Raw genomic sequence first — 21,664 nt, 5'->3', positions numbered from 1 at the left:
GTCATTTTTTTTTCTCTCTACTTAATATATCACGCATAACCCTATAACTTTGATATCATTACCATTCATGAAAAATTCTTCTTTAGTCGTAACTTACTTGAAATGAAACGGTGTTACACGTTGCACAACTACATACTTTACATAATCGTGTTTGTATCCACATGTAATGGATACCGCCATTGGTAAGAGAACGTTAGCCTCTTAAGTCAATTTTACTGTTGCAATCTCAATTTTAAACCGACCTACAGTAGGTTTATCGCCAGGTGTATGGATTGGTACTTACATTACCACTTATCATATGTGTATCTGGAGTCCAAAATGATTGCAGCTAGTACAGTCAAGCCTGTATTCAAATCACTTTAGCACGATATTGCTGCTACCGCATTGATTGGTTCCGTTAGTTAAGTAGGGTGGACGTAGTAAAAACAATGCGTAGAAAAATGTACAGTACAGTGCCTACAAATCGCCAATTATTTTCTTTTACTGCAAACGCTGTACCGTAAGGGGGTAGTCTGTGTTGATTTGTGTCCAAAACCATCTCAATGCTAACAATTATAATTGATATTATGTTCTTGCAGATTCTGTGATGCTCGCAGCAGCAAATGTACTCGAGCAATATAAGGAAAGCTTAGATGATGAAGAGCAAGACACCATTAAAGAATCCATTTCCCGTTTGAGTCAAGTCTTTCGTAGCGATCTTTTCAGTGCTTTAATCGGTAAGTGAGTTCACCATTGGTATGCTTGATGTTCCGTTATGCGGTATCATGATGAGATGATTAGACATCTAACAAAGCAACCAAAAATTAATTATCATTATTGCTTACAACCACTAAAACAACTGATCCGACACAGACAATTTGCTCGCAATTTCATAGTACAACCTGTACTAGTAGTCTAGTAGTAGTATAGCAAGGTTGAACTCTTTCTAATTTTACGTTTTAGTACGCATTAACTTGACCGTTACACCTTCTCCTTCTACTCACTACTTTCGTTGTGTAACCTGCCTTAATCGGTGATATCTACTATAAGACGTCAATTTTTCTAGATCTCTATTTGATCTTCTTAATAAGAGTCAATATTATTATGAAACATGTCAGCTCCAAGTATTTCACGTTTTTCTTGTGTATCGCTTGCTACATCACTCAATCGGAATGAATTTAACGAATAAGGTCATGATTGATGGCAGCCAAGCAGTAGTTACAAAAAGACGACATTATGATTCTTTATAAGATACCAAGAGTCATCATTATTATTGACTTACATGATATTGTACACGAATGAAAAGTAGTCCTCACTTTTAAAGACAATTCTATCGATTTGTCCAAAATTGTAGAGGACACTGTATTACTCGGCGAGAAAGCAAGGTATACATATATGCTTGACTATGACTGAAAACGTCTACAATTCAATACTGTATCTGTAGGCATACAGGATTGTCCTATACCATACTCTGCCTTGATCCATCCATCCATCTTTTGCTATCGTAGGCATGATTAGTGATTAACTAACAAAGTTAAAAAAGGATCAACATGAGTATGCTTTTTAACACCATTACACCTTGCATTGCTGTACCGCCTTCGGTGATAATGACAAAGGAAGACTGCATCATACTTTATACCGTAACTCTGCTAGCCTCAAGACTGCCTACTAAGTACGTTTTGTACAGGTTTTTTTTTTTTCAGAAGCGATCCTTTTTACTTGTAATTTTAGTACAGCTAGGGATTACTAAAAAAAGTCAACCCTGCTATGCTTGAGAGTTGGGATTAACAGACCCAGATTATTTAGCTATCAATGTACTCATGACTCTAACTCACTCATCGCTAATGACTCGTTATGACAATTGATCCAGTCTTGAATTCTTTTCTTATTTTATCCATGAAATCATTGCCCATCTTAAATTCATCCGCTTAGTAGTTTTGGATCACCGCTTCAATTGAAAAATGCAATACATACTCCGTAGAAGGTACACAGTACCATAAAGTAGTCGATTACAGATCTCCTTGCTTAATTGTATCTTGTTGCTAATTAATTCTGTAGTCTCATAAGACAGTCAAGGTTCAGTTACAATAGCGAACTGTAAAAGAGTTTTACGGCGATGCTACTGAATATGAAGTTACAGTAATGAGTATTTTAACCATCGTATAATGCCGTTGATTTACTGGTCTTTTGTATTGCCATCAACAACTGTATATGAATGATCTAAGCATAATTTTTAGTAGTGTCCATGCTGGCCAATTTTATGCTCGATAATTTTTCATTTTTCTCTATAACTGATTCAATCGAGCTTAATCCTTGGTTAGTTTACCCTTTACCGAGCATGCCTCTAGTACTGTACTACGGTGTCATTCATTTTATTTGTACAAAAACAAGTAACTATTAATTGGGTGAATATTGGGAATTAATTGCCGAATTACCTCTCAAGCGATATTTACTGTACGAGGATAATATTGATTTTCGATGCTAAAATGGCGAAAAAGAAGCGAATCACGCTGTACTGCAAAGAAGATTTTACGGACAATGAAGAGATTGACAGTACTGTACGTATGTGCAACTGTTGTGTCACTCTACAGTGCGTAGTCACATGTTGCAGAGTGTTGTGCGCCATACAGTAGTTCAAGTGTCATTTTGCGTGTCGGCGTTTTTCCAGGTCAGCCGAGTGGTGCCTTCACCTTGGCGCGTACAATACGTACTGTATAAATTAATGAACTGCTTTGATCATTATAATAATAATAATAATAATAACTGACACATACTGTACAGTACAATCCCTGGAAGCGGTATCGTACAGTGAATTGCATTGTGTACTGTATTGTATTACGTCACTTGTCTGACGAGCCGACAATAAGACAATCGATGTTAATTTTGAATTGCTGTGGCGATCGTGGCCCGTCCGGGTCACTCTCAACACAGCGGCAGTGTTTTGTCTTGGATGAGAATAGGCGCCGCTACGCCAGAGTGCAGCCTGTATACTGTAGCAAGGGGCCCCACAAGTAATATCATACCGTCATTGAATACAGTATAGGGTTGGACCGGTCCACGCCCATCTACACCAACGCACCTCAATATTGATCGAGATAGTACAGTACAGTACTGGAAGTCGTCAAAAAAAAGTTTTGGGTGTACCAGATGGTAAACTCTAGATATGTTTTGAAATGGAAAGTAGCGTAAACACTGTAGTTATACTACTATCTGTACTGATGATTGCAATTTTACTCCATATATAATGGCTAATACTGTCTAAATGCCGCAGTGATGCAACAACCCAAACCATCGACAGGTGCAACTGTACAGTATAATGACGTACCGTCAGCGTTCCAATTTTTGCGACAACATCGATCGAATGGAATAGCCAGACGTTAGGCATAGTTTCCCATCTATTTACTTTTATGTGACAAGATGCATCTGTGATAGATGGTAGTAGTTAAGCCTTGATTTAGAATGACCAAATTGGTTGATTAAAGTACAATACTGTACAATAGACAATATATTGATTCACCAGTACACCTACTATACAGTACAGTGTTTTGATAACGCCCAAAAAAATCATATCGGTCATCAAGTATATATTAACATGCTGGATGCAACCGATACATTGGATAAGTAAGATGATATGAAAACAGTACTATGCTGTACGTACACCATGATGATAGTAGTCATCACTATAGTAATGTACTATCTAATGTTTTACATAACATTTGTCAATGATTCTCAAAAACTGATAGAAGCCTCACTAGAACAATGAGGTCACACGTAGTACTATAAACTACATTAACGACAGATTGCAATTCGATCGCGAACATTGTCGTTAATCTACTACGAATAGTTAGTTTCAATGAATCCACATTTAGTGTCGTGTCTATGTAACGCTACAACCTTGTACTATTGTATATATAGATGTCCGCGACTATTATGCTTACGTTTTGGAGAAAGGAGAACCTCCACAAGATGAACAAGAGGAAGAAGAAAAGGTCGAAAAATCATACCTAACAATTACAATTTTCTACTTTATATCTGTAGTCTATCTTCATCGTAATAAATCTATATATATATATATATATTCTGAATAGGAAGCAAATAACCAAGATATTGGAGATGTAAGTATACAAATTTTTAATTTTAAATTAGCTAATATTTATCGAATATATACATACCGATCTGATAATCATAATTTTTTATAGTTTGACTATGGTGCCGTTAACGAAGTGCAATACCTAGATATAGTACTATTGAGGGTAAGTTAAAAAAGTGAGATAGATTGAAAATTGAATCTTCCCTTAACATCACAATAATATCTTTGTTAGGGCTCCTCCGGTTTGGGCTTTAGCATCGCTGGTGGTACCGATAATCCTCACTTTGACAACGATACAAGCATATATATCACCAAAGTTATTCCTGGTGGCGCTGCTGAAGCTGACGGAAGACTTAAGTAAGTCAAATTTTGTAAGACATCAAAAATATCAATGGGAAAAGATCTATTACAAATAGTTACAACAAAACTTGACGTTCATCATTTTAGAGTTTATGATACGATCGTTGCTGTTGATGATCAACTTATGGAAGATGTTGCCCATCAAGTTTGTGTTGATGCTTTGAAGTCAGCCGGTAGCGAAGTTAAATTGGTTAGTACTTACTACTGGTAATAAAGTTTGTATATTCCAATTGAATCTAGCTAGGCTAATACTGAAAATCAGTAATAGATAATACGTATATAAATAATTATACTTCAATAGAGAGTTAAGCGATTCCCTGTAAAGGACTATGATGCATCACAACTGATGAACATTGTTCTTCATAAAGAGGATAAAGGTAAGCCATATAATCGAGGTCTATACTATTGCTTAGGTACCAATACAGGCTTAAAACTATCGATCAATTTGAAAAAATGAATTCTATTCTTGTACAAGGTCTCGGTTTCAGTATTGCCGGTGGAGTCGGTAACCAACATATCATAAACGATAATGGTATCTTCGTTACTAAAATCATCGAGGGTGGTGCTGCCTTTCAAGATGGTCGCCTAGAAGTCGGTGATCGTATTACCAAGGTAAATTACAACTTACTCTTTCAGATTGATTACTGTATCTAATAATAGACACAAATGAAATTGTCAAGATAGCCTTATTGATAGGAATTCATTTATTGTAACTGCGTTCATTAATTGTTGCTGAATTGGTTAATTTAGGTTAACACACTATCTTTGGAAAATGTAACCCACGAAGAGGCTGTTGCTATATTAAAAGAAACTGCTGACGTTGTTTCTTTAGTAGTTGTTAAGCCACGCCCACGCAAGGATGGCTCAGGTAGTTCATAAGTTATTTTATGAAGAGCAACATTTCATGTAGCACTGCTAGACTCCTTTGGTTTGGCTCTAATATATATTGAAACAGGCAAAATTTTAATGTTTTTTTTAACTCTAACCCTTAAACATGGTGTGCTCATGACATACGTATCGTCTCACATAGAATTTTATGTACCCGATAAGCGATTGTGATATTACTTTTTTCTTCGTAAATATTTTTAGTGTCGGAAGTTTACTACTAAATTCTGTAATAGTGGATTTTTAGCCTTGCGGTGTGCTTATTATCAACTATGTAATAAGTAATAAAAGATAAATAAAGTACTTTTATTTACCACGGAAAAGGATCAGGAATTCTTTCTTCTCTGGAGTAATAATTTTTAATATTTATTTCAATTACTCCTTCCTTCTTTCCATTCATACTCATTCCCCACGAGAGTCAAAAAGGAGTTCTACAGCAGTCTTGCATGAAGTTCGTTGCTTTTGTTCTTATGTACCGTATTTTTTTCCTCTCCAGCACTAATGATATCATAGCAATTGCCTTACTTTACGAGATGTTACAAATTCTTACCTAGAAATTGCTGTTTAGCTAAAGTCTTAGTTGATAAAATTCATAATACCGAAAAAAGAGTTAAAGTAATTTCATGCTAACTTACTGTAGGTTCAAGAGACAAAAAACAAGATAAGAAAATACAGGAACAAACTCAAACTGCCCCTTCATCATCACCACCAGAGTCGACTGAGATAGCGGCAGCGCTACAATCATCTTCGTCAGCTGATGATAATAGGTACGATAGATATACTTGCTATTTGCAACCAAATTTTGACACTTAGCAGTTATTAGTAGAGGTCCTCGCATTTATGAAACGAAATTGTACCGCTATGGAACTTACACCTACTCGATCATTAAGCGAAAAACATGCTATAGTAACAGTCATGAGTCTAATCTTACATTAGCTTTCTAAACAATTTGGCGTAGTAATTCGTTCAATTTCAATGTAACTATTAATTTTAAACTCAACTAACTGTTATGCATGCACTCGCGTAGTCAATCACGACGAATAACATTAAACCGACGGCCATCTGGTCTAGGATTTAATATTGTGGGAGGTGATAATGCACAAGGTATCTACGTCTCGTTTATATCTTACGGAGGACCAGCAGAAGAAGATGGTCGTCTGCAACCTGGTGATAAGATATTGCAGGTAATACTGATACATAGCAGCCATTGTTGTTCATACTTTATATTAAGCAGTGCTGCTCCATATCTAGCATTTACGGATGCAAGTCATAAACTTATGTGATGAGTTTTGATAAGTAATACAAATATTATTGATATCAGTCTAGCGTTAATTATAGCCTATAATCAAAGCTGTGATTGTATATAGCTTGCATTATACTATTTTTAAAATCAATACAGTATGAAATATAATACACCATTAAGCTTGCAAAGCGAATATACACATATACAGTCTATGTATTTATGATATGACTTTCACATAACAATGAATAGGAATGTCACGGGTCAGCGGAGCTCGTTTCTTAGACTAATTATATAATTCACCTGACGCCTTAGTATATATCTGTTACCCAAAAGTATTTCTTATAACAAGTTTTCTTTAATCTTTTAATTATCGCCAACATTTTATATAATATACCTACATAAGAATATTATTATACATATGATTACTCAAGGTAACGCACTTCAGTATAAGTACTCTATGATCCTTCGTTTTTCCCATCTGGTAAATGCTATTAAATCATAAATATATAGTGTGCATAAACTAAATATAAATATTAAAATCTAGCTAATGACGCTCATCTAGATCCATTTGAATACAACACAAAAATTATCAGAATCAGTAACGAATTATACTGTTATTTTAATTACATGTAAACATGGATAGCATTTATCCATATTTAGTATTATTCTTCAATAAAACTTGCATACGTATGTGTACAGGTAAACAGTGCTGATTTATCAGAAGCAAACCACGATGAAGCTGTTGAAATTATCAAGAAAGCTAAATCACCGGTAAATTTGGCTGTGGTGCACGATCCGGAAGGTAAATTTCGGACCACTAGCTTATTAACAAACGGTAGCTCTCTACTGCTACCTTCAAGTCTTCATTTTTAACATTTCATTACAGGCTTTGGCCGCCTTAAATCGAATATTGCCACAATACGTGAGCTAATGTTAAATCCTACCGCTAGTGCCAGTACACTTAGTTTAAAGGCACCAACGAAGAAAAGTTTATATGTTCGGTAAGAAAGATATTGAGCGTTGAATGCAAAAGTATTGACAATTGATGAGCAGGATTATCGAAAAGTAATATGTTATCAACAGCATGTTAAAACATTAATGATTAATCCATATTTTTAGGGCATTAATTAGCTATGATAAGAACAATGATTCTGGATTACCAAGCCAAGGATTAAGTTTCAACTTTGGCGATATCTTACATATTACGAACGCTAGCGATGATGAATGGTGGCAAGCAAGCTTAGTTAACTGGAACAGTTCTGAAGAAGGACGTGGAATAATACCTAGCAAGAAGAGGGTTGAAAGGAAAGAACAGTCTCGATTGAAAAGTGTTAAATTTCGTAAATCTTCCGGATTAGACGAATCGAGTGATCGCAGGGTAGCATTTTATTACGTCATACCATTTGCTATTAGCTAACCATGTTTAGCTTTCGTACAATTAATGAATTGTATTAACGATGTAAATATCAGGTATCATTGGTGTCAGTAAAACGAAATAAAAGTATGAGCTATATCAAAAGGATGCCTCTATTCAATCGAAAAAATAGATCATCTGAAACAATAAATGCCGAAGAAGATGACAGTAAGTTATGCTTATGAATTGCAATAGTACAATTTAAATTGCTGATATTATAGCTATTGTACAATATCAAAATTAACGCCATAAAATATCACCATTGTTTTTTATTTTTAGAACTTGCAAGCCATGTTATTCTCTCTTATGAACCTGTGATACAAAAAGAAAGTAAATACAGAATATTTAAGTCATCACTTTCTTAGATTATTCATGATTTACTGTCAATATGCCATTAAGATACAAAAATTATATTTTTTTAAAATACTAGTCACCGCTGGTAGACCTATTGTTTTGCTTGGACCTTGCAAGGATCGAATAAGCGATGATTTATTAGTGGAACTTTCAGATCGAATAACAACCTGTGTACCTCGTAAGATATTTAATAAAATAAACAGTAATTACAGATTGTGGAAAGAGGCATCACCTTGACAGTAAATTATTTAGACGCTTAGCAATCAAATACTGTGTAGATCAACAATTACCAAAAAATGGTATAAATGCTTACTAGTATCTACTGGACTGTAATTTACAATATATTGCGCATTCTATAGGCATTTGTGGTTAGCAAGCTAAGATATTCTATTTTTTATAAAAGATACCACACGCCCACCTCGTGATGGTGAAATCCATGGACAAGACTACTACTTTGTTGAGTCTCGCCAGGAGATGGAACAAGATATCCAAAATCATGTTTTCATTGAAGCTGGACAGCTAAATGAGCACCTTTATGGAACTTCAGTTACCGCTGTCAAGGACGTTTGCCGCAAGGTATGGTGTATGTACTGTATCTATCCGCATATTCTACATTAGAAGCATATCAGACGTCGAGACTGACCTCGATAATATAACCTCGATTTTGTTTACGTTCTACAGGGTAAACATTGCTTGCTTGATGTTAGCGGTTACGCAATTAAGAGGTTACAAGTTGCAAAATTAGATCCTGTGGCTATCTTCTTAAAACCGAAATCACCCAAATCATTATTGTTAGGGCCTGTTTTTGATAAATTTATATATAATTAAACTTATCATTGCTATGCTAATGCAACAGACTAAATAAACGTGAACATTTATTTGGAATTTAGAGAACAATTAAAACGAATGACCGCCGATCAAGCTCGAAAAGCCTTCGAACGAGCTCAAAAAACAGAACAAGAATTCGCGGAATATTTCACTAGTGCGTAGTTCAATTGATTTAATAGGTACGCATAAAATTCCTGATCGTAATCGTTAATATTTGTTTGTTTTAATGTTTATTTTGAATAGCTATGGTGCAAGGTGAGACTTTAGATGATCTGTTAGAAAACGTTAAAGCGGTTATTAATCATGAATCTGGGCCTACAATATGGGTCGCTTCAAAAGAAAAAATTGAAAAATAGTTACTAAATTGAAAAATCTAGTAGAGCGCAGGATTTACGCTACGGAAAACCCAATTTTTCGTTTGGATATTTAGATCATTCTGTACTATGTTTTATCACTATACTATTACTATTATACTATTACACAAAATCTCTAGATTGGAAGTAATACTGCTCAGAGTATTGTTTTACTACTGCAAAATTGTAGTTTTTTATTTTATTTTAATCCTAATTGCCTTTGTAAGAATCTTGAATTGTCTTTTTGGGCGGTAGAGTAATATATACTTGTAAATTAGTGATAGACTCCGGGATATTTCGTGCTATCTACCATTTTCGGATTTAGATTATCTTTTTTCGTATATATTTAATGTCGAACATTAAAACAATGCAATGTACCGTTAGCTACTAAAAATCTCGATATTTATACAGTATTGTAAATTTCAGTCACAATTTCAAAGTTAATCATGACCATGAACAACTATGACTACTGTAGGGGTACATTGTAACTGGTCAGATAGCAATATAGATGCTAGGCCATGTGGTTTTATTGTCATAATGTTTGTTATTTGATTTCACCCTATGTGAAATTATTATTTGCGGGATATTGATACATATATATAACTATATATTTAGCCATAACGCGGACGTAAAGTTATGTAAATATGAGTAAGTAGTGTTTATAACGATAGGATTTTTATTCTATGAGAAGTGGTGAATATATTATTACACCTAAAAGTATTCTATGTGAATATTCTAAAATATTGGTGTCGTAACGAGTATAGATAATGCCAATTGTGGTAAATATACAGTGTCAGATATGAACGTATAGCAAACCTTAAAAATAATACGCCATGTCGGCCTATATTACGAATTTCATTATAATATGCTATCATTATTTTAGTTATTACGAAACAACGCGTAGCTTTAAATACTTCGAATATTGTTTACGATAAAAGTGCATTGTTACTCTGAAAACTCTAATTGTAGCGTTTTGACTGTAATGTTTTACAGTCTACCTTACATCGAGTGGTGCTAATAAATATCGGTGTTGGTAAGAACTGTCTTATAGATGATTACTAGTTTGTAGCAATGTTGCTATTTTATAATTGGTGCGAAGCAGTACATGAAAAAATTTACTCCTATCTCAGTTAACCTACGAATAATAAATTTATATTACGCGCACATCAACTTACTTGGGATTATAACCCACTACTGTTTTCACGTATTGATAATATAAATCTCTAATGCATCCTGCATTACTGTATGCCGCTATTGGTGTAGTCAAAACAGTTTAAAATAGTACGGCATCATCGATAATGAAGATATTGAAGGTAAAGCATGAAATTGCAGATTTGGAAATTTTCCTGCGTTCGAGTGGATATTTTCAATATGAGCTAGCCGTCAAACTGTCATCGCAATTGTATCACTAAAGAATTAAATACAGAAAATTATTATGCTATTGCATATTCTATGGAAGCCTAAGAACAGCTTATCGTACAACAGTCATACCTATGGATGTAGTTGAATTTTATTTTTCCGGCCCTCCTAACTCTCCATAAGTTGGACGACCGAAAAAATAAGATTAAAATGTTCGAGTGAGATTGCAACCATTAGCCATGTTCCCCACCCAACTGTCCATAAATCGGACGACCTAAGAAGATAAAATTCAAACGTTGGGTGAAACATAAAGCAAGCATACTAGTATAGTATCCATATTAAACGAACTTACTTACCTGTCCGAAAGTAATTCACGAAAAAATCTCTAAAAAATTCATCGTGTGAATGTACCTTTTTAAATGTTCACTTTGTACCTACGGCTTGTTCTTTTAGCCAAATTAGAGCGATCTTGATCGAACGCTCTCCTATATAGCCTTCGATTGTAGTATTGCTAGTAAACAATTTTGTAACACCTTCGAATTGCAATAACAAGGATTTCAACAAAAATTTCGCTATGAATCATACAACTGTACTGCAGTAAATTGCATCTTCCTGCTGGCTTAAGTATGCGAAAAAAATAGTGTGTTACTGTGATTGTTTACTAGATTTAGGTACAGGTTAGCGTAGTTCTCTATTGTCAATAGGTGTGCAGCTAAGTAATTAATTAACTGTAATTGCTGTCCGGAATGAAGTACAGTGCAAAATACTTTTAATATAATATCTATTCGTTGTAAAGTTTTAGAAAGTAGAGATAACCACGTAATAACGTTATTTCTTATCAAAAGTGCTATGGTAAAGTAACTTATAGAATGAACGATAGACAAACAAGAAACGATATGAGTATGTGCTGTAGTTGTAATGATTTATTAAATTTACACCTCCTTAAAAATACAGCTATAGGCATTATATACGAAACATCAAATTGCATGTAGCTACGTACCTAGTTACGATTACACTATAACAATACCTATGCATTTCTGCACAGTAAAGTTTACAATAACATTACATATCATCAAGCTAATAATAAAATGCACGTAGTTCGTTGTGAGTTATTAATTAATTATGGTAAAATATCTACATTAACATTTACAAATAGATCTACTATAATAGCTCTCGTGAATTAGAAGCGCCTTATCGCTATAAATTAGTCATGCAACTAAGAAAATTTCACTTTAGGCACCGGAATACCATATAATTCAGGTTAAATATTGGTAGATAAAGCAACCCGTTTTCGAGAAGGCAAAGGAGAACTCATATCCTTTAGAATAAAAACACCTTCTGTTATTATAGAAATAACAACTGCCTTTCAATCATCGAAAATACGTGTATAATAGTAGGTTAAAATCAAAGCTGTACTAATACTTACATCAAGGCATTCCGATGAATTTACAGTACCGGATACGGGCGTGATGAATGGACTAGCTATAGCACTATAATATGAAATATTACATTCCTTATCATAAAATGACTAAATGTAATTCATGAAACGTCAGGCTTAAATTAGGCTTTATTAACCTCGTTGTACGTCTGTACGTATTTCTCTTAGGGGTTTTGCTAATGGAAAAAGCCCGACCAACCTTTTTGGTTGTCTTTTTTGCAGCTCTGTTACGTAATAACGTTGTAGCGATCGAATTGAGAACCATCAATATCATAAAGAATTAAAATCCAGTAACTTACAAACCTTAATAAATTGCTACTAAACGAATCCAGATGTAAATCCTTCTTTGAAAGCATTACTTCTTGAGAATCTGCCGTCGTTAGAAAATTATCCTAAAACGTAAAGTTACACTGTCACTTATAGCACCACCTATTGGCAACGACATCACCCCTATTAAACGTTACCGAGTCAGCAGAGCAGCATTATCCGCGAGACATCTAGTAAATTTCCGTAAAATTTCGTCTTTCGTCATATCTTCGTTGTTTATTAAACGGAAGATAGCTAGTTTTTCCTTCACATCGGTTGGTGATCGGAATATAAATGCAAACATACCGCTACATTCTACAGAATATTTATAACAGTAAATATTTATTAAAAATTGTACATTCTATAAAAGATATTTAATTTCGTAAAAGCTCTCCCATACCTTCAGTATCCGTTACGTCTACAACTCTTTTCACATAGGATAACGGCATGAAATCGACATGCTTATACATCAACTTATTACCAAATGAAGCCTTGAGAGGACTCTTTCCAATAGGAAGGGCATAATTTGATGCTGAACTGGGTGTTCTGGTAACTTTAGCACTGACACGTCTCTTACTGATCTGTATCCAATATAATGAAACTACATCAATTACAGTGAAATTTCTCAGTCTGAATTCACTGAATAGTAGCTAACCTCAATACTATCAGAAAACAAGAATATCGTCATCGCGTCTCCTTTACTACAAAAAACGTCTGCTAATGCTACCATATCGAAACGCATGACCAGATAGCGATGGGAGGATAGTAAATAAGGCTACATGATTGCGAGTAAATCAAAAAAAGTCATAATATTTTAAATGCAACAATCACAACCAGAAATCATTTAAATATAAATCTTTTGTAATAATGATCCATTATACTATACATACAGGACATCCTTCTATGTCCCTAACAATTTCAAACATTTGCATTCGTCCTTCAGTTTTTCTTTTATCTTCATTAATATGTCTGGATATCAATAATAGGTTGTTGCAATTGTATTTATTAATTACCTTTCAAAACACACAATTTTCTTAGCATAACTCTGTAAATAAGCCCCAAACTTACGTCATAACATTCCTGAGAGAACTTATTGCTTCTTCCAACTTGGTACAGTCAGGATTGGTCGCAGATGTATGTTTCATTATATCTAAAGCAGAATTAGTAAAACAGTAGATTATAATCAAACAATCATCTCTTTCTAGGATTTGTTGACAATTAACAAAGAAAAAGTATTGTACCTTGTAATAGCAAGATAGTGCTCGGTAATCGTTGCACGGGCCTTATTAAAAGCTCAACTAAGGATTGTCGTCCACATTCCGGCTTATTCTGACATAACTAATAAATCAGGAAACTTTATCTCGAACCTTCACAGTATACAGTTTATCAATAGTAGAGTCAATACTGTACCTTCAAGAATGCATGAAACCTAGGGTACTTTTTATCACACTGCTCGAGTGTTTCTTTGGTTAATTCAAAGAAATTAACAAACGGAGGGTAAGCTTTAAGTAAAGCCTCAGCCTATCAAGAAATTAATCCAATGACGTCATCATCATAGTATACCGTAATTACATGCAGATCAAAGAAACATTAAACATGTTAAAAGAAATCTAGTAAGTGTAACAGCTATAATGGTAATGCTAACATTTTTTGTAAAGATTTCACCAGTAAGACATTCTTCGGTCCAGTTATTCAAGTTTTGTTGCAAAGATTCCTAATGTCAAGTAATGAATATTTCTGGCGTTATATAATCCTTTTACCTTAGATGAAAAGACTAGATTATCAATCTCTAATATTTTTACCAAGATTATTTTATGAACATCGAGAATTTCTGGTATACTAGAGAAAATAGTTTTAATCTCTCCTGGTGTAAGCATAGGACCTCCTCTTTGATCCTGCTCCAATGGTAATTTGAACAAGTTTATAATTGTATTCAAAATACCAACGTAATTAGTTTCTGTTTGTAGAAGTTCCATAACAACTTGTTTACGAGCAGTATGTCGCTTATCCCTAATTCCTAACGGCGTATTACAGCAAGACACACTTGCGCTATGATGTAGTAGAGGAGGACGAGGAGATAGTACGCCAGATGGTGTAGCTGAAAAGGGATAATTAATCTTGATTAATGTAATTTATAGCTTTGTAATGAACTAATAAATACGATTATAGCATAACAGTAATTAATAACACACAGCGTTAAAACTCATTTTACGTTACCTTGGCCAGAGTTTATTCCTGAGGCTTCAAGCATACTAACTGACAAATCCAAAACATTGCCTAGTAAACTATTATGCGAATCTCCACGAGTTAATAGCTCCGACAAATCAATTTTGCCACGTCGACGTTTTCTAGATCTTAATCCAGATCCAGGTGTATTCATACTATTGTTTCCTAAAGGAGTGGTATCAGACTGAACCCAAAAAATATTAATGGTTAAAGATGCGTATAACCAGATACGGCAGTATCAATGTCAAAGTTCGATTGTATAACTTACCCTTCTTATCAAATATAGTAATTCATCGGCGCATGCATTTAACTGAATGCTTTCCCAAAACCACTACAAATTTCAATAAAAACCAGCCAAAATTGTTAACAGTCTTGTATTATACTGTCGTATAAATTGTAGCTTAAAAAATTCCGTATTACCTCCTGCTTAACAATCTTCGCTTTAATACTAATATTTTCGGAAATCTCGGTATTTGGATTTTCAACAACAATGTGAGTGCAATTTACATCAGTTATAGTTGTAGGTCTACCTCCTAGTAAAATAAAAGATTAAAAGCACATGACGCTAGCTATAATTTTAGTATCATAATTCGATTAAATAGATTTTAAAACGTTAAGCTAGATATACCTTGTGTCTTAGCATTCTCTTCCATTTGCTGTCGCTCGGTATTAGAAAATCCGTGAAAGGCAATATGGCATCCATGAAAAAGCGTTAACCGATGAGCCATCTTAAAAAAGATTTTAAACTCTGATAAGTAGCTATCAATTTCCATTATACATTGAAATAGCAATGATACTATACAAAAGTTAAAATATGGTATATACTGTATACTCACCAATTTCAGATCATCCAAAGTCAAACCTCTGAAAGTGGCAATATTTTTATTTTATTCATATACGACATTGCGATCAGCAACAGTTAGAAAACGATAATTTTTATTCTCTTTACTTCTAGTAACTACAGCTTTAAATGTATATATTAAATTATTATTGTAACCTCTCCATCTTCCTATCCCAGAATTCGTGTATCCACTGCTCTGACATAATAGCAGCGCCAAAATTTACTGCTGCCTATTCTCATCAACAGTTAAAAATTCCAAAATCAAATTTGTCAATAGCGCATGAATGACTATAGCTAATAATTCATTATCAATCATAAGCATCTGATTTTCTGCCATTACCACACAATCGTAACCGAAATAATATAGCGATGTGGTAGGGAGATATTTACTTACACGATATTTTTCACCCTGAACTGTGTTAGCAATAAGATGAGTTACCCTTGCAGTCATTTCCTTACGAATACTTGCTCCCATAAAATGTACCATGTTTACTAATTTTGCCTATGAAACAGCAACATTATCTTTACTATAGAATTTACATGAAGAAAAATTTCCAGAAAAGATGCTAACTGAATAAAATTTAATATAAATTATGCTAAAATACTAAAATGATATAAATTCTTTCTTAATTGAATGCAATCGACAATACTTACAATTGCATCTTTCTCTTTAAAGCCGGTAAAGCATAAAATCGTTCCTTGCAATAATGTACAATATAATGGCCTAATACAGTTGGGTAATGACTGGTACGTGGTGAAATTACATAAAAAAAAATTTTTTAAAATCTAGATTACTTTTTCTAAAACACGAAATGTATCACAAACAGATAGGATGCTATTGACAATTACTAAGCATAAATGATGTCTTCTTTTGTATTTCTTAGCATGATAAGTGTAATCTTATGACATGGACGTTTTATATAAGTAAATATTCATATCTTATTACAGTCATAACAGCATAAATGTTTTATATGTATTATAAAATTACATAAAATTGATTAACTATTTCATTGCAGATATAGACAAAACATACTTTCAAACTCAATGAATAGCTTATCAACTTTTCTACACTAATGTACAACAGGTATGATTATAGACATATAATTTTTACCTGATTACTGTCAGCGCAAGATAAGACGATCGGCGGACCAATTATCCTACATCATTGCGTAACATTGAACTCTTATTTAGATGGAACGTTGATTGTTTTATCATACAAAGATTCGATTAATGATAAGCTTAAGATCATAACCTCTGCCGCTTTAGTTTCAACATGTCAAACAGTGGACCCTGAAAGTCATCAAGTAGGAAGAACCAGTCTCTGCTTTTGTCTTGCAAGAGTTGACTAATTTCATTTTCGTCTTTACAGTTGCGTGTAACTGCGTTCATTTTCTAGTAAAGGAGAAATTGTTTAATTTGGCATATAAGAGTAGTTTAGTAATTCTGGAATGGACCTTCAACTTTTGCATGGTGTATAGTAGCAATCTTAGAAATTCTAGTACATAGTTTTCAAAAGTAAGCCATGTGAAAACAATCATGATGACCATGTGGTATCGTATCATGTAAAGACTGCATGTATTGAGTCAATCAATTTACCTTCAAAGCCAAGTCAAGCTCGCAATTGCTGGCAACTTGAAAACCAGTGATACAAATATTGACATCCGCCATGATACGAGTAAATTATAAATTATATGTTCTAATGAAAGAATTCAATGTAAATAATGATTATATGAGTTTGGCTATGAGAAAATCTTTGACTGTTTTTTAAGTTTGTAGTTGATACCGAGTTTTGTATAATTATTACCGGATATCGAATGTAAGTTTATCATGTCATCATACAAACAAATTTAATGCAAATTGTTGCACATTTACTGTAACAGCATAAATCAGAATATAACTGTTGAATTTGATGTAATAGGCTAAGTCGTATTAAAATATCACCCTGCAAACATATCTCAATAGTCGTAATTTTTTACAGTATCAATAAAATACAGTGGACAAGAGTCTATTTTTCAATACGAAGTTGATGTTTCACTGTTTTACTACGCTATGATATATCGACTGCTATCGTTGGCAAGCTTTTTAGAGCACACTCCTGATTTATAAATATCATATTCTACATTTAAGGGTTAAGAATGTGAGTAGGATATTGTGATACAATTTTCATCGCATAAACTCATTGAGGCTATAATCTTGACTAAAACTAAGTAGGCTAGTATACTCTACAAAATGAATACAACTACATATTTACAAATATCCTATAGTAGTGAATTACAACGGAATTGTTGTTGTGTCAAGTTTTATCTTTAAAGCATTTTACAGTCAGTAAGTTGATTAACTTCAATTTGAAGTGAAGTAAAGACGTTGTAAATAGACAGATGGAGGCCTAGTTGTCTATTTTCCTTCAAATAATTGGTATGATTATCGTTCATCAATATTCGTTGAGATCCAATCTAGCCGTCATTAATGAAAGACAGACTAGGCAAACTTTGAAAGAAGTCTAGCAGTGCGATATCCGAGTATAACGGTAAAGTAGCGTGAATGCCAACAGTGACCGCTAATCCAATTTATTGCTACACAGGACCATTATGAACGGTAATGCATCATTGACATCAATGGATCCGTAAGTTCAAGAATTATTTTCGACAAGATATTAATCAAAAACTCTTCTTGATGAACAGTATAGTAACTTATGTAGCTTGTATGAAACAGCTTTGATGACTGTACTCTATAATTTCAAGATCCTAGTTTATAACATTGCTAAACTGATGGTGATTAATCCTTACTGTATTCTATGAATGCTTGAAAATAGTAAGCATACACGTTCCATCGTTTACACCATTGAATGTTACAATTTTAATTTCTCCATTTTGTATATCTTCCATGTCATTTTAATATGAATTAAAGTGTATAAAGGTAGATATTACTGTTGTTCTAGTGGTCATCCCTACCTTGGTTATAATGATGTTGTAGAATCAATTTTGAAATTCTTTGACCAAAGTAGAAATAGTTTCCTCTGACAGTCCGATAGTGTGACGAGCACTCTTTGTATTCACTTCAACCAAGACAAAATCCAGGAAAGGAATCACAATTTCAATCAACCAATCACTCTTTCACCTTTCCAGATAATATCGTCTAGTAATTCAGCGATTCCTTATAAGAAATTGATTTTTTTCTCAATGAAAATTTGAAAATAATTTACTCTTCTCGTCTCCAAGCTCGTCTTTGGCGTTCTCCGTCGACTGGTCGTAGACTACCGTAGTTCACTTTGACGAAGGGCACAGTGCATTGTACTGTGTCATACCCAAGGCTATCGTCAAGGCGATCCCCTCTACAGTGGTATACTTATCACACACTAACTTGGTGCACTATACAGTACTGTCCTATCCAGCGTACCCTCCGATACAGTACTAAGTACTGCGAATCGGGCAATCTCATCGTATTTCTAATGAACAAATTTTGAAGACCGCATACTGTACATGGAATGTACAATCGCCTATTCTCAACCTGTCAATAACCTAACTGAATCTCATAGTATAACCATGAACAGTAGTAGTTTCAATGTTCAACCGGCGTAGTGGCAACAAATGGATTGATTTGAACTGCAAGAAAAAACTTTCTTTTTCGCCACCATCATTCTCCCACCCCGATACTGTACAGTGTACAGTACTACCGCTAAATTTTTGAAAATGGGTAAACTGAATCTGATTGGCCGAGCCGTGTCCATGTGATCAACGGAGATACCGTTATACTGTACCCAAGTACCGTACAGTGTACAGTACAGGACGTGAGTATGTATGAATAATGTACTGTAAAATGGGAGGCAATACACTGTAGTACTTTCCAGTATGGACTACTGGAAATTGCCTAATTAATAATGACGGTAGGATTAGACTTCCAACTTTCCTTTTACCATTTTGACATTGGATTTTTTCTCTACATGCTACACAACTATTGGAGTCTTTCATGTAGAATAGTGTACTGTTACTGTCATGGGAGGCAATACTCTGTAGTACTTTCCAGTATGGACTACTGGAAATTGCCTAATTAATAATGACGGTAGGATTAGACTTCCAACTTTCCTTTTACCATTTTGACATTGGATTTTTCTCTACATGCTACACAACTATTGGAGTCTTTCATGTACAATAATGTACTGTTGCTGTCATGGGAGGCAATACTCTGTAGTACTTTACTGTATGAACTACTGGAAATTGCCTAATTAACAATGACGGTAGGATTAGACTTCCAACTTTCCTTTTACCATTTTGACATTGGATTTTTCTCTACATGCTACACAACTATTGGAGTCTTTCATGTACAATAATGTACTGTTACTGTCATGGGAGGCAATACTCTGTAGTACTTTACTGTATGAACTACTGGAAATTGCCTAATTAATAATGACGGTAGGATTAGACTTCCATCTTTCCTTTTACCATTTTGACATTGGATTTTTCTCTACATACTACACAACTATTGGAGTCTTTCATGTACAATAATGTACTGTTTTCACTGTAATGGGAGGCAATACACTGTAGTACTTTACTGTATGAACTACTGGAAATTGCCTAATTAATAATGACGGTAGGATTAGACTTCCAACTTTTCTTTTACCATTTTGATATTGGATTTTTCTCTACATGCTACACAACTATTGGAGTCTTTCATGTACAATAATGTACTGTTTTCACTGTGATGGGAGGCAATACACTGTAGTACTTTACTGTATGGACTACTGGAAATTGCCTAATAGTGACGGTAGGATTAGACTTCCAACTTTCCTTGTACCATTTTGACATTGAATTTTTCTCTACGTGCTACACAAGTATTGGAGTCTTTCATGTATAAATGGAATGGGCTAACGCCCATGGCTGAGTAAAGGTGCTCCATAGACTTTACCAAGTTTTGAAACACGTTGAGAACATTCAATTAGCAAAACTACCGCAGATGCAGTTTTACTTACTCTTCATTACAGTCATTAGCCTTCTTCGTATTTATTTATTTATTATAATAAATCATCCGCTAAATAAATCAAAATACAGAATCAACATTATCCCTTATGAAATACCAAAGATAAAGACGCGTAATTAACTAATGATATTGAATGATATGATGTATCGTATTGTATGCCAATAGTAATTATTACTATTATTATTATTCGATAGAAAATCAACGATAGAGATACAGTAAGGCTCGTATCGGCACAGATGTCCAACGCATACTGTATATATATATATCTAACGTTAAAGTGACGATCAATCCGCCACAATTAGATAGTATCAATACATTTTATAAATTCGAAACTCTACTCAAAATTACATTTCAACAACGATTCCTAAAGGAACTCTTAACCAAACAATTTTGGTATACATTCAAGATCATCAAACAATATTGAATCGTTCTGCAGTGATATTATTATACCATTGCTAAGGTGCCGCTTCGGCCGTAATTAATAATAATTCATATACAGTATAATATAAAATCTTAATGCCATGGCTGTGGTATTATTTGCATCAGTCACACTAATAAAAACTATCACTGCTACCACACAGTACTATAAATACAGCACTGCTGTAGTAATAAAGTATTATATCAAGAATTTTCCCTCAATTAACTATTCATAAGCACGGTATCAGTGGTCTATCTACTTTGCGTGCATGATAGCAACACTAGAATTAAAGTATAACCGCTATCATATTGATAACTACGATTACAAAAAGGTATAATTATTAGCAATAATCCATCTACTGTAATCTTCAGATAATGCTCCAAACTGTAACTATGCTATGAAAATAAATTTAGTGCAGTGCAAAAAAATCGGTCCAAATATTATGCCACAACCAAAGTAGTAATACTGAGTAGGTACTTCAACCGGAATTAAAGGAGCAAAGTTACCCGACAAGACTCTTTAAATCAAATTAGCAAACAATGGCGGCAATGAGATGAAAAGNGGTTACGATCTGTTAAACGTAATCTTTAAATTGA

General features: G+C 34.0%; 3 protein-coding genes across 3 annotated transcripts; 1 reads left to right on the top strand and 2 right to left on the bottom strand.

Annotated features, from left to right (window-relative positions):
- Positions 1–2,465: 2,465 nt before the first annotated feature.
- TRIADDRAFT_63520 (uncharacterized protein) lies at positions 2,466–9,509 on the top strand (the record flags this gene model as incomplete). The annotated part of the gene is made up of 21 exons (XM_002108764.1): positions 2,466–2,541; positions 3,895–3,968; positions 4,068–4,094; positions 4,179–4,232; positions 4,302–4,426; positions 4,517–4,619; positions 4,731–4,806; positions 4,905–5,041; positions 5,180–5,297; positions 5,955–6,081; positions 6,342–6,498; positions 7,257–7,359; positions 7,444–7,558; positions 7,677–7,935; positions 8,028–8,139; positions 8,251–8,301; positions 8,402–8,503; positions 8,729–8,901; positions 9,007–9,050; positions 9,216–9,307; positions 9,397–9,509. 21 exons carry the CDS (start codon positions 2,466–2,468, stop codon positions 9,507–9,509), a joined length of 2,238 nt encoding a protein of 745 aa, XP_002108800.1.
- Positions 9,510–11,033: 1,524 nt separating this feature from the next.
- Positions 11,034–15,563, bottom strand: TRIADDRAFT_52151 (uncharacterized protein; the record flags this gene model as incomplete). Its single annotated transcript, XM_002108026.1, has 15 exons — positions 11,034–11,139; positions 11,222–11,250; positions 12,292–12,355; positions 12,768–12,924; positions 13,010–13,190; positions 13,265–13,384; positions 13,500–13,578; positions 13,678–13,759; positions 13,851–13,947; positions 14,020–14,130; positions 14,370–14,707; positions 14,827–15,019; positions 15,104–15,166; positions 15,256–15,368; positions 15,464–15,563. The coding sequence occupies 15 exons, from the start codon at positions 15,561–15,563 to the stop codon at positions 11,034–11,036; spliced, it is 1,833 nt and encodes a 610-aa protein (XP_002108062.1).
- Positions 15,564–15,896: 333 nt separating this feature from the next.
- Positions 15,897–17,344, bottom strand: TRIADDRAFT_52150 (uncharacterized protein; the record flags this gene model as incomplete). Its single annotated transcript, XM_002108025.1, has 5 exons — positions 15,897–16,178; positions 16,331–16,420; positions 16,788–16,833; positions 16,929–17,068; positions 17,273–17,344. 5 exons carry the CDS (start codon positions 17,342–17,344, stop codon positions 15,897–15,899), a joined length of 630 nt encoding a protein of 209 aa, XP_002108061.1.
- Between the last annotated feature and the right edge of the window lie 4,320 nt (positions 17,345–21,664).

The sequence above is a fragment of the Trichoplax adhaerens genome, genomic scaffold (genome assembly GCF_000150275.1).
Source record: "Trichoplax adhaerens TRIADscaffold_1 genomic scaffold, whole genome shotgun sequence".
Classification (NCBI taxonomy): Eukaryota; Metazoa; Placozoa; class Uniplacotomia; order Trichoplacea; family Trichoplacidae; genus Trichoplax; species Trichoplax adhaerens.
Note: the sequence above shows the minus strand (reverse complement) of the source record. Positions and strands in the feature narration are given on the sequence as shown.